We start from the raw sequence: 17,015 nt of genomic DNA, 5'->3' as shown, positions 1-17,015 counted from the left end.
TGTGACACAATCAAGCTTTATTAAAATTATTTTATGCATGGTGATTTGCTGCCAATGTAGAGAGCCCATGTTCTGTCTCTTTTTATTGAAGTATAGTTGATTTACAATACTATATTTGTTTCAGGTGTACAACAGAGTAATTCAATATTTTTATAGATTATACTCCATTTAAAATTATTGTAAAACATTGGCTATGTTCTCTGTGCTGAACAATAGATCCATGTAGCTTATTTATTTTATACATAGTGGTTTATATCTCTTAATCCCCTGCTCCTATCTTGCCCCTCCCTTTCCCCTACTGATAACCACTAGTTTGTTCTCTGTATCTGTGGGTCTGTCTGTTTGTTATTTTCATTCCTTTGTTATACTCTTCAGATTCCACATAAGTGATAACATACAGTATTTGTCTTTGTCTGACTTATTTCACTGAGCATAATTCCCTCCAGGTTCATCCATGTTGTTGCTAAATTTCATTTTATGGTTAAGTAATATTTGAGAGTGTGTGTGTGTGTGTGTATGGATGGATGTATATGCATATACTACATCTTTATCCATTCATCTATTGATGACACTTAGGACACTAAGGTTGCTTCTGTATCTTGGCTATTGTAAATAATGCTGCTGTGAACTTTGGGGTGCTTGTATCTTTTTGAATTACTATTTTCATTTTCTTCAGATATATACTTGGGGGTGAAATTGCTGGATCATATAGTAGTTCTGTTTTTAGTTTTTTGAGGAACCTCCATACTGTTTTCCATAGTGGCTGCACTAATTTACATTCGCACCACCAGTGCACTAGAGCTCCCTTTTCTCTCCATTCTTGCTAATACTTGCTATTTGTGCTCTTTTTTATAATAGCCATTTTGACAGCTGTGAGATCATATTTCATTGTGGTTTTGACTTGCATTTCCCTGATTATAAGCAATGTTGAACATCTTTTCGTGTGCTTTTTGGCCTTCTGTATGTTTTCTTCCCCATGTTTTAATTGGGGTTTTTTTGATACTGAGTTGTGTTAACTGTTTATAGTTTGGGTATTAACCCCTTATCAGTTTTATCATTTGCAAACATTTTCTCCCATTCAGTCTTTTCCTTTTGTCAGTAGTTTGCTTTCCTGTTCAAAAGCTTAGATTCCATTTGTTTATTTTTTATTTTGTTTCCTTTGCCTTAGGAGACAGATCCAAAGAAATATTGCTACAGTATATGTCAAAGAGGGTTTTGTCTATGTTTCTTCTAGGAATTTTATGGTTTCAGGTTTTAACATTCAAGTCTGTAACCCATTTTGAGTTAATTTTTGTAAATGCTCTAAGATAATGGTCTAGTTTCTTTCTTTTGCAAGTGGCTGTCAAGTTTCCCCAACACCGTTTATTGAAGAGAAAGTCTTTTTCCCATTGTATATTCTTGTTCCTTTGTTGTAAAATAATTGACCATATATGCATGGGTTTATTTGTGAACTCTCTATTCTGTTCCATTGATCTATGTGTTTCTTTTTATGCCAGTATCATACTGTTTGGATTACTGTAGCTTTGTAGTATGCTCTGGAATCAGGGAGCATGATACCTCCAGCTTTGTGTGTTTTTCTCTGAAAGACAACAATTTCTGTTGGCTGTTTAGTGTCTTTTGTGGTTCCATATACATTTTATGATTATTCTAGTTCTGTGAAAAATGTCATTGCATTAAATCTGTAACTTGTTTTGGTAGCATGGACATTTAACAGTATTAATTCTTCCAGTCCATGAGCATGGGATATCTTTCCATTTCTTTGTATCATCTTCACTTTTCTTCATCATGTTTTATAGTTTTCAGAGTATAGGTCTTTCACCCCCTTGGATAAGTTCATGCCTAGGTATTTTATTCTTTTTGGTGCAATTTTAAATGGAATTGATTTCTTGCTTTCTCTTTCCGATAGTTCATTATAGTGTATGGAAAAGCAACAGATTTGTGTATATTAATCTTGTATCTTGCAGCTTTACTGAATTCATTTATTCTTTTTTTTTTTTTGGTGGAGACTTAGGATTTTCTATGTAAAGTATCATATCATCTGCAAATAGTAAGTTTTACTTCTTTCCCTCCAATTTGGATGCCTTTTATTTCTTTTTCTTGCCTGATTACTGTGGCTAGGACTGCCAAAACTATGTTGAATAAAAGTGGCCAGAGTGTATATCCTTGTCTTGTTCCTGCTCTTAGAGGAGAAGCTTTCAGCTTTCACCATTGAGTATGATAGTAGATGTGTCTTTGTCACAATGGCTTTTACTATATTGTGATATGTCCCTTCTGTTCCATCTTTATTTAGAGTTTTTATCATGAATGGATGTGTGTAGCTACACATAGACTCACCTCGGGAATTTTCTAAACTCCTCATGGGGGGAAGCATATGATGTCTGCCATTTACTTGGAAGTGAATCATTAAAAAAGAAAAAAATAGTTTCCCCCCCCCCCACAGAGGGAAACAAGAAAAGATACTGACAGAGGGAAAAGTTAATTTAAATAAAAAATTTGGATGCTATTTTTCCTGATTCAGGAATAGGTTCAGTAATGTTAGTTGTTGATTTGTAATGAGAGAGTTGGAAATAAGAGGAAGCCCATGTCCAAAACATACAATTTGGAGATTTGTTAGTAAATATTAATGATTTTATTCTCCCAAATGATCATTTGCTTTAAAGCAAAAGATGTGAATAGTCATCTTTATGAGTTAGTTTTCAAATATACTTCAGCATGTTCTGTTAATTCAACTTTTGTAATTCTCTGTTGGTGAAACACAAGACTCTATGTTTCCTTCTTACACATTGGCAGCTATCCATATTCAAAAAGGCTTTTGAATGCTAGATACCACAATTCCTATAAAAGTGAAGTATATTACCCATGAAGTCTCATTCTTATATTCACAAGTCATGTTAATTTGGAGTTTCCATGAACAATAGAAGCCAAATGAGTTATCTCAGTACATATAAATGGCCATAGCCTACTTTTAGTTGTTAAAATAACTATTTTAGTTGAAATAGCTTTCTTTGCAACATTAGAAAAACTTAGGATTGCTTTTTACAAGTTTTAAGAATTTTCTGTGATTTTTCTGCAAAACTCGTAACATCTTTATATAAATATATATTTCATTAATGAGGATTCTTTTATTATTCTTCTGTCTTTCTTCTAGATAAAAGTTAAGCAGCTTGAAGAACAACTACATTCTTTTACTGAAACCAGTTCACAGAATGACCATCTACGCAAGTTGAATAAGGCACTAGAGGGCAAATATGCTCAGGTGTGTTTAAGAGCTACAAAACAGATTGCTCTTATTATCGTTTTAATTACCTTCTAAGAAATCTCTGCCTTTCTCCCCACCTCACCATACTAGCGCAGAAAGATGAATATTCTCTCACTTAAGTTAACAAACATTTTTTAAACATCCACTATGTGCAAGTTTCCACTCAGCCATAGAGGAATTTCTAAAGATGCCTAAAGCAGGACTGGGACCTTCAACTTGCTTATGCTATAACTGGCAAATTAGGAATGTAGTCAGTAAACTTTATTCTGAGTAGAAGGTGATGCCTTTCAGAAACAAGCATAGATTGTGTATGAGCATCCATAGGGAGCATCATTATGATGGAAGTGTCAAAAATTGCTTTCATTGAGAATGTGGTTTTTCATTTTGAGCCTTAAAACTTTTGGCCAATGTGAAGAACAAGTATCTTTGGTTTTTGAATTATAGGCAAATGCATAACTCAGTGCCAACAAGAAACACCTGCAGCAGTCAGCACACTTGACAGAGGGCTTACTTGTCAGCATGGTGGCTATTGAGACTGAAAATCTTTTGTAGATCACATAACATTTTAACAGATGAACAAGATACATAAAATATTTAGTGAAGAAAATAATCCAGGAATGTTTCTAAAAGAACATGATTCCAATGATTTACAAATTTACTGTTATTTATTTTTTAACACTCAGTATAAGCGTGTGTAACTTCTGTGTCTATAACATTTATGTATGTGTATGCCTGGTAACCAAGGAACTAGAATGTGTCTTCAAATAGAATACTGCTAGGGTTCTAACCATCTGGCTGTACTGGTAAAGGGTGCCTCATTAGATGGGCTTTGTTTCTTCACTAGGACGTACTTTACACTGATATTTTCTTCATTCGGAAGGCAAAGGAACACATTTTTAAGTATTTTTCCATCACAGCTTCATTTAGAATACTGTGTTGTTTCTTGTAGTAAAAGGGGCACTCATTGAAAAGTAACTCTAGGTTTAGGTGATTTCATTTCTTTTTAATTGATGATGCCTCCTAGAAGAAGGAAATCTCCAGAGAGGCCTGTACCTTCAAAATTCCTTGAAAGCTATAGGCCCCATGTAAACAATGTAAGGGAACGAACTTCAGTTGGTTTGCCCAGTGTTTCTCCAAACCCTGTGCGCCGTGTGACCTTTGCACCTAACCTGACTTCTGTGAGATCTTCTCAGGAGGTTGGAGACTCTAGGATCTCTCTAAGGACTCTCTTGAATGCCATTAAAACCATGGAGGGAAAACTGGAAGGTAAAATAGACATTCTTGCCTCAAGACCATTATTAAGTGATGAGTCACCAAATTTTCTTAAACGGGATTCGGTAAGTGAAGATGACAAATTAGATCATACGGATTTTTCCAATTTTTACAACAATAAAGAGAAGTAATAACAATCCAGAAAGATAATGTTTGGAGGTGTGGAAACAGGAAAATTAGGTTCTTTACAAATAGGAGAACCTAATGTAGATCAAAACCATCATTCTGGCTATTGCAAACTTAATTTTTATTTTGGCCACAGAAATAACAGATTTCATTTAACAGTAACTGCTGAGATTTTTTTAAGTCTAATTTTCATTTCTTAAAAGTCAATGTTAGTAATCTTAACATTTATTGTAAAATGTTTGGGTAAAGTCTGATTTCAAAATAGAAATACATAAATAGAAGCTCTAAGAACTTGAACACTGGAAAATGTTTTCCAAAGAAAACTTACTGGAGTATTCATCTTTGTTTGATATTTAAAAATAGAAAGTAATATAGCTTGTCTTCTGGAGTTGACTACTATTTAGACCCTTTCTGTAAGCACTTTTGCTAGTTGCCTCTTCATATTTATATATATCTTATAAAACTGATAAAATTTTAAAAACTGTTCTTTCTAATGTACTTCTCTAGAATAAAATCTAGTAGGTTCTCAAAAACCTGTAAATTGGCATCCTTTGTACTATCTTTTTATCCTTACAGAAAAAGTTTTTTAACAGTTATAAGGAAACATTGAGGAAGATGTGGGGAAAAGGCATTCTTCATTGTTGCTGTTGGGAGTGTAAAATGGTACATCTTCCTGTAGAGTGCAATTTGGCAATATTTATCACTTTACCCCAACAGTTGTCTTCTAGGACTTTATCCTACAGATGTACTAACTTGTATATAAGAAATGTTTATAAGATTACTTTCTGAAGTATCGTTTGTTAATGGTGAAAGACTAGAAACAACAAAAATTCATCAGTAAGAGACTAGCTAAATAAATCATGGTATATCCATGGTTTGGAATACTTTTTGAAGATATATATATATTTTAATAATATACATATATATTATTAGGTTAAAACAATCAAGGTTCAGAAAAGTATATGTAGTATTTTACTATTTATGTGCAAAGGGGGTGGGAGGATGAAGACTATATACATATGTCTTCACTTGTAATGCATAGAATATCTCTAAACTGAATCATAATGAATTGACATTATTTTTGAGGGAGGAAATTGAGTGGGAGACTTTTCACTTAAGACTTTTGTACCTTAAGAATAATCTGAATGTGCTACCTATTAAGAATAGTTTTATGAACATTTTATTTTCAGCAAAAGTAGAGAAAGGATGATCTTTTCAACAAATGGTGCTAAAGCATTTGGATATCCACATGCAAAAACAAAAACAAAATACCTTTGGTCCATACTCCTCACCATATATAAAAATTAACTCAAAATGGATCAGAGCCCTAAATGTAAAACCTAAACCTGTAAAACTTCTAGAAGAAAACATAGGAATAAATCTGTGTGATCTTGGATTACAAAAAGATTTCTTAGATTTGACATCAAAAGCATGATCCATAAAGGGAAAAAAAAGAGAAATTGACAGGTTATGCTCTTGAAAGACATTAAGAAAATGAAGAGATAAGTTACAAGCTGGAGATAAAAATTGCAAATCACATATCTGATAAAAGCCTTGTCTCCAGAATTTATTAAAAAGTGTCAAAACTTACTAAGAAGGAAACAATCTAATAAAAAGAATAGGCAAAGTATTTGAACAGATATTTCACCAAAAAAGATATACGGATGATAAGTAAACACTTGAAAAGATGTTAAACATCCGTCAGTAGGTTTAATGCAAATTAAAACCACAAGGAGATACTACCACACACTATTAGAATGTTTCAAGGTGAAAAACTGATCATACCAAATGTTAGTGAGGATGTGGAGCAACTGGAACTGTCCTGCACTGTGGAAAGGAATGTAAAATTATACAACCACTTTGCAAGATCGTTTAGTAGTTTCTTTAAAAGTGAAACATGCAACAAACAACCCAGTCCCAAAACGGGCAGAAGACTTAAACAAGCAATTCTCCAATGAAGATGTACAGGTGGCCAATAGGCACATGAAAAAATGTTCAATATCACTAATTATCAGAGAAGTGCAAATTAAAACTACAATGAGGTATCACCTCACATCAGTCAGGATGGCCATCATTAAAAATGATAAATTATCCACAAATGATATAAATGCTAGAGAGGGTGTGGAGAAAGGGAGCCCTCTAACACTACTGGTGGGAATGCATTTTGTGCAGCCACTGTGGAAAACAGTATGGAGATTCCTCAAAACACTAAAAATAGACTTACCATATGATCCCATGATCCCACTCAAATGTCCAGAGGGTACTCTAATTCGAAAAGATACAAGCACCCAATGTTCATAGCAGCACTATATTACAATAGCCGAGACCTGTAAACAACCTAAATGTCCATCGACAGATGACTGGATAAAGAAGTTGTGGTATATTTGTACAATGGAATACCAAGCTGTAAAAAAAGAATAAAATAATGCCATTTGCAGCAACATGGATGGACCTGGAGATTGTCATTATAAGTGAAGTAAGCCAGAAAGAGAAAGAAAAATACCATATATCACTCATATGTGGAATCTTTAAAAAAAAAAAAAGACAGAAATGAACTTATTTACAAAACAAACAGAATCACAGATATAGAAAACAAATTTACGGTAACCAGGGAGGGAAGAGGGTGGGAAGGGATAAATTGGGAGTTTGAGATTTGTAGATACTAACTTCTATATATAAAATAGATAAACAACATGTTTCTTCTGTATAGCACAGGGAACTATATTCAATGTCTTGTAGTAACCTACAATGAAAATATGAAAAAGAATATATGTATGTATATGTATGAATGAAACATTAGGCTGTACACCAGAAATTGACATATTATAAACTGACTATACTTCAATTAAAAGAAGTGAAGAATGCTCCTACTGTATAACCCAGCCATTCCACTCCTAAGTACTTACCAAAGATGAATGGAAGCATATGTCTACACAAAGATTTGTACACAACTGTTCAGAGCAGCTCTATCTGTAATAGCTTAAAACTGGAACAACTCAGGAATCCAGCAGGTAACTGTATAATAGAATACTGTTCAGCAACAGAAAGGACTGAATTGTTGATAGATGCAGAAGACTGAATTTCAAAGTAATTGTGTTGCATGAAAGAAACCATACAAAAATAAGTACGTAAAATATGATTTCACTTATATAAAATTGTAGAAAATAAGTTTATTTTGACAGAAAACAGATCAGTGTTTGCATTGGCTGGATGTGTAGAAACGGAAAGGGAGATTACGAAGGAGCATGAGGGAATTTTGGGGATGATGGAAATGTTTATTATTTTGATTATGGTTTCAAGAATTTGTATATCAAAATTGTATACTTTCAATATACACAGCTGCTTATATGTCAATTATACCTCAGTAATGCTGTTTAAAAAATAATGTGAATGTATTGTATAAAAATTAATTGTATTAAATGTTTAAAGTAGCATTCTTGACAAAAGCAATGGAGTTTACTATTTCATGGTTGCCAAGGCTTTACGGGGAAGGGTGTGAACACAAAGAAGTAGCACAGGTGAATTCTGTGGAAATGAGGCAGTTCTGTGTCTTGATTGTAGTGGTGTTCACAGGAATACGTAGATGGGATCAAACTGCTTAGAGCTGTGTGCATATGTGCATATACAGATGAATGCAGGTTTTTTAAGTGCTGAAACTGTGAATTCCATAATCCAGTTAATCTAACAGTCACGTACCAAAGTCAATTTCCTGGTTTTGATGTTAAACTACAGTAATATAAGATGTCACCATTAGAAGCAGAGTGAAGAGTACAGGGACTACACACTAATTTTGTAACATCTTGTGAGTCTATAATTATTTCAAAATAAAATGTTTTTAAAAGGTAGTTTTTAAAACAGTATGTCATCTGAAGTGATTGTGTAGATATACTTTTTAGTATAACACTTTGTGTTTCAGGGATATAAAATTGTACTTCTCATTAGGATTCATTTTTCTGCGATACTATTTAGTACTTATTCATCTCTGCTTTTATTAATTTGTACATTTACGTTATATTTTCAAATCCCAAATATGACAATCATGTGATAATCATGATAATCAGTTTCTCCCCCATTTTCCTCTTACCTTCATGGTCTTATCTCCCATCTCCCTCATTCTCTGCTTCATGGAGATTGACATATATTAGAGATTTGCCCATGTTTATTCACACGGATTTTTTTTTTGCAAGTTTTCTTTAAGAGGAAAAACAGCTGAAGCTGGTTTTATTTATAATAGTGGATAAGCATATTTAATTAAACATTTTAAGTTTGATTTCTAAATTGCTATGTCCTACTCTGCTGATTTATTGTGCTTTGAAAAGTCATTTATCATTTCTTTCTCTCTCCTAAGGTGAAATCCATTCTTGAAAAGAATGAAGAGGAGCTCTCACGAGCAGTGAAGGGTCGTGATGCAGCGCTGAAAGAGAGTCAGAAGTTGAAAGGGGACCTCGAGGCTTTGGAGGACAGGGAGAACAAGAAGGCACGGCATCAGTCCTTCCTGCAGTCAGTTACTGAGATGAAGCGCTTCCAAACCTCCACGAGCCATGTTCTCTCTTTTCTTGTTTACTTTAGTTAAAAAGAATGAGGACGAATCAGAGGAAGATTTTTTTTTCCTAAAGAAAAAACTTTAGAAGAGCTTTAAAATATTTCCCTTAAAAATGCATAATTTAACTTTTTTTCTTATTGTTTTAAAATAACCAAAAGAAAAAGTCCTGATTTTTTCTGTTGAAATACATCTGATCTTGGTGATAACCACCACCTACTTATGTTTTATTAATGTGGTATAAGACTGCCATGATTTTATGTTAAATCACCAAATGCTTTCTGCTTAACAGTGTGTGTGCTTGGTGGTAAGGGAGGTCACATCCCAAACTTCTACAGCAGGTGCTAAATTTTGCCTCTGAAGAGGGCTGTGAGTTGCATCATTCGTCAGCAGCTTCCGCTTTCTCTTATGGCCTTTTTCCCTGAGATAATTCTGATGGGCTTCAGATGTGTTACCTTCTTCTGACCCTACCATAAGGTAGCTGAGCAGGGCCGGCCTGGGAACACTCTAGACCCAAGCAGCTGTCGATCCCGATGTCTCTGGTTAACATATGTGCTGGGACATGGCAAGAGTTAGGAAGCACTGCAGAGTCCTAGGATCCAGGGTCTAGTGTTCTTTTTCTCAAAGACATAATAACTTAAAATAGAAAGAAAATATACTTTAATTATTCTTCTTAGCTTTCTACCAGACGGGGTTTCCATGCTCTTTCCTAGAAGTAACGGGATTCAGCAGCAGCAGCAGGATAACCAGAAAGGATCAAATATCTTTGTCTTGTTTCATTTTCTATTAGGTGGGGAACTTTCAGCGACAACTGGCAGAGGCTAAAGAAGACAACTGCAAAGTTACAATCATGTTGGAGAATGTGTTGGCGTCTCACAGTAAGATGCAAGGTGCTCTGGAAAAAGTGCAAATAGAGCTTGGACGGAGGGATTCAGAGATTGCAGGCCTCAAGAAAGAAAGGTACCAGAGATGATTTTTTTTCTGTCTTTGTACTTGTATTTTTCTGCTGCATTGCAGCGAGGAACGGGGTGCAGTGAAGAAACAGTCACTTTATATTGCTCTCTCTGGAAAAATTAGTCAAATGGTATTTAAAGAACTAGCATTGTGGGGAAAATCTGTAGTGATGTAAATAAATGAGTGTGCATTCTAGAAATTCATGTATATTGCTGTTTTATCCTTATACCATTTAAACCTGCCCTTGGGTCTACAGAATGATAATTGTTGAGATAATTGAAGCTAAGTGTGTACTTTAGTTTGAATTAATTATCTATTTATTAGTATCCTATTTAAAGATTAGTAATTATTTTAGATGAATCATCCTTTATAAGTAAATTCTTTTGAATGTTTCAAAAACTTCATAAAAGTTTCCCTTTTAGGCTAATTTTAATAAGTCCTCTGAGATATACTATAATGCATGGATTGGTGGTGCATACTGCCTCTATGTTATGACAGAACAAGTGACTTTTACTCTTCATTCTGCTTATTTTTCACATTACGTATGTGGATTACCTTTGAACTTAAAAGTCAGTGGGATGGTATTAAAAATAGTTTATTATTCACAATAAAATTCTAGGTAAACAGTAAAAATCTCAATAGCAAACCAGTCTTCTTAGAGGTGTGATATATTTTTGTACTAGTGATAAATATACAGTATAAAATTACTAGTCCAGAAGTTAGTCATTAACATATATGATAGTTTAATTATTTAGCCAAATTAAATCATAGCTAGGACAAATTTCTAATCCCTAGGAGCCTTAGTTTCTTAACCTGAAGCTGTGGCTAATTGTCACCTACCAACTCCCAGATATTCTGAGCATCTGTAACCCACTCACTACACGTGCCATTTGAGCTTCATGGAAGAAGGACACCCTGTATCTCCCAATGGTATCATTCCTAGATGGTTCTTTCCTGTCGTTCTCTGTGCTTTCTGTTTGTAGGGCTCTAAATCAACAGCGGGTGCAGAAGCTGGAAGCAGAAGTGGACCAGTGGCAGGCCAGGATGCTTGTCATAGATGCTCAGCACAACAGTGAGGTAGAGGCTGGGATTTTTTTCCTTGGGGGCGGGGGGGGGCTTAATTAGGTTATTTATTTATTTTAATGGAGGTACTGGGGATTGAACCCAGCACGCATTCTATGACGGAGCTGTACCCTCCCCCTGCATCTGGTTTTTATATACGATAATGTTATTTTTTATTTTATTGGGATAGTGCTGTTTTGGAAAAATGGAGTAAAACAATCAGGTAAATTTCCTTTCCATTTAAGTCTGAGTTTTGGACAGTCCAAAATTTTGGACATATTTACAAATGGGAGATGGGTCTACAGTCTTACAATGAGTCATTGACTGGCAAACTAGGACCACAGTTACGCCTAATTCTCTTTGTCTTATATGGTCTATATTCTTTTCATGTATTAATGCATAAATGATTACAGAAGTTAAGGGGCTTAGAGAGTAACGTATAACTTCAGTCAGAAGTAGCTAGACTGACCCCACTAAATAGGGAGACACATCCTCACAGGTGTATGCACACAGGATCATGTATCTGCACATAGGCACATGTATAAAATACAAGGGCTATTTCATATGAGTAAGCTTTTTCAGGAAGGATATACAAGGGACACTTGCCTGTTCTTACCACTCTAGGCGGTGAGACCAGAGGGTGACAGAATCAGGAAAGGGAATTTAACTAGTTTAAAATTTTAGAGCCAAATGCATTCATCCTATTTTCTATTTCCCAAAGTGGTCTAGTGACCAATGGAGCATACCCTTCCCGTCACTTTCTAAGAGTCTCCTCAGCACTGTGTGTAGTAAGTTCTCACATATAAAGAGTGATATACAGTGTTTGTGGACTTCTTGCATCTGTTACAGTGGAATTAAACTCTGCTTTCTTCTTTCTTTCAGATGGAGCCTCTACAGAAAGCTCTAGATGTAGCTAGAGAAGACAACAGGAAACTGGCTATGAGCCTGGAGCAAGCTCTCCAGACAAATAATCATCTGCAAACAAAGCTTGATCATGTTCAAGAGAAATTGGAAGGCAAAGAACTCGAGAGACAGAATTTGGAAACTTTCAGGTAAGGGCAGTATAGTCACAGTGAGATTAGAAGAGAACCTCTGGGAGAGTGAGTCTGGCTTAGTCACAGAAACCAGTTCAGCCCTTTTCCCTACTTTGCACTGGTGCTCCTAGCAGAGCCGTGTGAAGGAAGCCGGCTGGGGTACACGCGCTCATCTGGATCTCTTTTTAAGCTCTTCCCTCATCTAATGTCAATCTCCTTCTGTACGTGAAAGTGAAACCAAGTTGGGACACTTGCTTTTAAAGTGCACATAAATTTTTGATAGAAAAGTTTTGGCAGAAACATGTATGATTTGGAAAAGGTAACAGCAGCCTGGATGGGAGTTACCCCTTCAGGAGTGGGATGATTCCATCTAACCAGATGCTGAATCATCATTCATTGTTTTCAGTTTTGGCCTGAGATGAGTTAGGTCAGACCCATCAAGTTCAGGTCGAGCCACTAAAGTGTTTCCTTAAACTGTATCTAGGTAAATACGATTTAGGTATTAATAACATTCCATGAAAATTTATACCCAAGGGAAATGCGTCATGCACATGGATCTTTTTTCAGGTGGTGAGCACATTGATACAGCAGACAGGTAAAAGCTAAAGCAGAGAACATATTTTTCATATTTTCGATCTGTACACGTTTTATGTTCTGGTGAAACGTTGCTGGCTCAAGGCTACTCAATATTGGTTAAGGCAAGAGTGTGTGTTTCACTCTTTCTGTTTTTTAATGCTATAGGCAAATGCTTATATTTTCTTCTGTTAATGACTTCCAGATCAGTGAGTTCACCTGGTGACTGATCTGCTCTCATTTATAAATCACACAGCTTTGGACAGTTTGCCTTTCTTACCTCCTAAGATTATTTCTAAAGGTGATTTATCGTCTTTTTCAAAACAGAGAACGGATGAATGAAGAATCCAAAATGGAAGCCGAGTTGCATGCTGAACGCATAGATGCTCTAAGAAAGCAGTTTCAAACTGAGAGAGAAACTGCAAAGAAAGCAGCACAACGGGAAATGACTGAGGTATGGAGGCAAGTGGCAAAGACGTCTCTCTCTAGGTGAATGCCTTTGGAGAGGAGAACCAGTTACGGAATTTCTGAGAATGGCTATGGTTGTTCTTTGGCTCTTCCAATCCTCCCCCTTCCCCAACAAGCCAGATGCATCTCTCTGCTATCTGTAAATCAACACACAAAAAAATTTCTGATACACAGTTATCTGCCCAGCAAAGGAAGAGACTGCCGTCTGATAGATACCAAATCATCTGTCTCCTTAGTTCACGTAGCTAGCATCCATCCTGCCTCTGCCTTCTCCTGCGAGGCACGTGTAAAAGCAGCAATAGCGGTACTATTTATGTAATAGTTGTAAATTGCAAGTCTGACCCAGTAAAATTACCCCAGTAATTACAATTGCAAATTTTGTAAAATTTTGTAAATTGCAAAATCACTATATAAATCTTAGCAAGATTATAAAAACATTCTGTGGGAAACAAAAAGGTACACTGAAGCTAAAGGTACCTGCAGTCAGACTTGTTCAGAATATTTAAAGTTTAAATCCTTTTAACAAGGATCAGTGAAAATTGTGAACTTGTGCAGGAGACCAAGGGAATAGTAAGTGATGTTTTAAGCAGCTAGCAACAGGGTGGGCTCACGGTGCACTAGGAGTCCCAGTTCTGCCTCTTACTAGTGCAGTGCCAAGGCTAAGCCCGCACAAGGGCTGAGCAGTTTAGAAAGAAGGAGAAAGGCAAGAGGGGGGACTCACCCACCAGTGGCTTGTACCTGCCATCACAGTTGGAGACAGGAGACTCAGCTGATGTTGCTGAAGCATCCTGGTCTCAGAGGCAGGCTCAGGAGAAAGGAGATACAAAACAAGTCTGCAAGTTAGGATTGACATAGAGACCAGAGAGAGCAGGAGGAGCGTGCTGCTTGGGGGCAGGACTTTCTAGCGCTTTTACCGGCTGAACTGGCCTCTCCCTCTTACTGTCTGGGTCTAATCAGGAGACAGGGTCCTGGGTGTCTCAAAGTACCAGATGACCAGTCCTTATGTGTGCCTTCCCCGGTGAGATGCATAGTCCCCCTGACCCAGGGACAACATATGTGGTAGCATGGAGTCAAAGGCTAGAGGTATTTAGAAGAAGAGATGCTCCACGTGTGCGTTCACCACTCCAGGCCAGGGCATCATTCTCCTTTGTCAGACCGAATTTCAGAGCCCACTGAGAGTGGCCCAGCCAGAGTTCCTCAATCCTCGGCAAGAATTAGGAGAAGTCCCAAATGCTAGGGAGTGGCAGAAAAGTGTGAGAGAGAACAAAGCAGGAAGGGGAAGAGGGAAGCCTTCCCTGACAGACGATGATCTGACCTCCTGAAAGGAGCATCCGATCAAGCCAAGGGGAGCGGCTCCCCTAGGAAGGGGAGGGGAGAGAGAGAAAGGCAGTGAGAGAAAGGGAGATCCACCCAAAGGGCTCCCCTTACTTTGGGGGTCCCCCTATGTTTTGGAGTCCCCTACAGGCCACCAAATGTTGGGGGACACAGAGGCAGAACTTACCAAAGGTACACCGCTGGAGGCAACAGCGGCCACACAGACGAGAAGAGCCTATGTGAGCCCCGAGTGTGAACGTACAGGGTCTTTTATTGAGGAAGGGGCTGTGAGCACAAAGGGATAGGAAAGCAGAGTTTTTGATTGGCTGTAAGTGAGGGAAGGGGCTTTGGTATGCGGGAGGATAGTGGATTTATGACTCCAGTAAGACAGAGACATGAGCGACAAAGCACAGCAGTGGGATTTATGACTCCGATGAGGAGATGTGGGCTGTGACAAGTCGGCCTGAGCTATGGTAAGGCCAGTCTTACTGTATTAATTAACAGGGCTGTTAATTCTGCTAAGGCAAACACCTGTCAGGACTTCGTCTTCTGAAGAGGAGCAAGTGGATGCCTAAGGGCTGGAAGTTTGGGGGCCACAGGGCATCGGCAGGCACCAGCTGGCCCTGTGTTTAGCAGTGTGTTAATTTACTGTCTACGCACATGACTAAACTTCTGAGTCAGTTTCCTCAGTCCTAAAATGGAGATCATCACAATGTTTCAGGGTTGTTTTGAGGGTTAAATTGGAAAATATATGTAAAGTAATTATCATAGTGCATAAACATAAGTACAAAGTAAGTTTTTTTAGGGCTTACACAGTTTTGACAAAGCTGTGATTGAGGTAACAGTGGAATATCTCAGAGGAAGTTAGCTGAGTAGTAATGAAAGGCTGACCCTGTAGAGTGTGGTGTTAGGATCTGAAGGAATGAGCTAATGTAGAGAAAAGAGGTACAAATCATTTGGACCTTTTTCTTTGACATGTTAAACACTTACCAGCCATAGAGAATGCCACTTTCCTGTCTTCTCCATTTTCAGCTGCCTCTTCTTCCTAAAAATTAAGTGGCACTGATTTAAGGGCACATGCGGAGAAGTGGAACCCTGTAAGGTGATTTAAGTAATGTTAAAAGATAAACTGAGGAATATTAAAATTTTAAGTTTATTTGAACAAAAATCAATTTGAATTGGGCAGTATGCAGTTCATTCCAGATAGAAAGGAGCTTCAAGGAGCCTTACAAAATGGAAGGCTTTCTATAAGGCAGAACAAAGAAGTTACACTAGGCAAAAAAACGGATTAGTTATTGCCAGCTTACTTCCTCTAGGGGATGACAGGTCAGCCAGGCAGATTATCCAATGCATGCTGATCAGTCAGGCAATTCCTGATTAACTGGTTCAAGAGTCCATTTCTGGGAGAGCCAAAACTAATTTTACAGTTTCAGTTTGGTTGACAGAAAATTGTGAAAATCACTTAATGATTCTCCACAAATCTATTTATTGCCTCACTTACCCTCCTTTTTAAAAGAAAGGTCCAAAAAGAATGAAATACAGGGACCGAGCTAAACATAAGCTTCTCTGAGTGGAAGGTAAAAATGCTCTGATGTTCCCTCTGTGTTCCACAGCTGAAGAAAGCCCTTGATGAAGCCAACTTCAGATCAGTGGAAGTGTCCCGGACCAACCGAGAGCTGCGGCAGAAACTCACAGAGCTGGAAAAGATGCTGAACAGCAGCAAGGAGAAAATAAAGACTCAAAAGGCCCAAATTAAGCTCCACTTGTCGGCTAAGGCGAATAATGCTCAGAATATAGAGAGGATGAAGGTTGTATGAGAAACCCCAAGCCTCCCCTCACTCCCCTGGTATCTGATGAGGATCCTGGCAGGCAGTGGTGTCCGGGGAATATGGTTTCAGAGCACTAACACTACCGTGTGTTCCCTGGGAATTTCAGCCACACCTGGGAAGTGGGCAGATAGCCTTGGTGGGGCAGGGTAGGGGGGAATGCTGTTTTTCCAGCAGAGATACTGCTGCGTCAATGTTGTCTTTCTCATTAGCTGCCAGTGTCACATTCTGGCTCCCCATCTGTCTCTTCCACAGTGACTGTACAGGGCTTTGCTCTTTCAGGGTCAGTGGGCTGGAAGTCGAGAACCCAGCAAGAACTGATAACTCGGTCTTGTGTGGGATTCTTTCTGTCATCCTTCCCGTCATTCTGCAGGCAAAAAAGCAAGTCAGTTTTTCCACTGATCATCTTTCTATGTTATTTCCACATTTACTTTCAGCAAATAGAAACAGAATTGAGGCAAATGGAGATCATTAAGGATCAATATCAGAAGAAAAACTGTGAACAGGTAGATGATTTCCACACACGCTGTTTACCGTTTGCATAAAATTCCAACCTTGGACAGGTTCACCCACTGTCTCCCTCCTTG

At 37.5% G+C, this 17,015-nt stretch overlaps 1 protein-coding gene across 8 annotated transcripts in view; it reads left to right on the top strand.

Moving 5' to 3' along the window:
- Positions 1 to 17,015, top strand: part of CCDC150 (coiled-coil domain containing 150) — a 62,287-nt gene that overhangs the window by 41,526 nt on the left and 3,746 nt on the right. For 6 of the 8 annotated variants that reach the window (XM_072961533.1, XM_072961532.1, XM_015249313.3 and 3 more), the window contains 8 exons: positions 3,149 to 3,256; positions 9,006 to 9,134; positions 9,988 to 10,157; positions 11,135 to 11,228; positions 12,096 to 12,265; positions 13,148 to 13,274; positions 16,216 to 16,410; positions 16,866 to 16,934. In XM_072961533.1, coding sequence (XP_072817634.1) covers positions 3,149 to 3,256; positions 9,006 to 9,134; positions 9,988 to 10,157; positions 11,135 to 11,228; positions 12,096 to 12,265; positions 13,148 to 13,274; positions 16,216 to 16,410; positions 16,866 to 16,934 — 1,062 coding nt within the window. Of the gene's footprint in view, positions 1 to 3,148; positions 3,257 to 4,041; positions 4,597 to 9,005; positions 9,135 to 9,987; positions 10,158 to 11,134; positions 11,229 to 12,095; positions 12,266 to 13,147; positions 13,275 to 16,215; positions 16,411 to 16,865; positions 16,935 to 17,015 lie in introns of those variants that run through there. The other 2 variants (XR_012072829.1, XM_072961534.1) reach the window with 2 other exon arrangements.

This window comes from Vicugna pacos, chromosome 5, assembly GCF_048564905.1.
Source record: "Vicugna pacos chromosome 5, VicPac4, whole genome shotgun sequence".
Classification (NCBI taxonomy): Eukaryota; Metazoa; Chordata; class Mammalia; order Artiodactyla; family Camelidae; genus Vicugna; species Vicugna pacos.
This window is presented reverse-complemented; position numbering and strand designations above follow the sequence as displayed.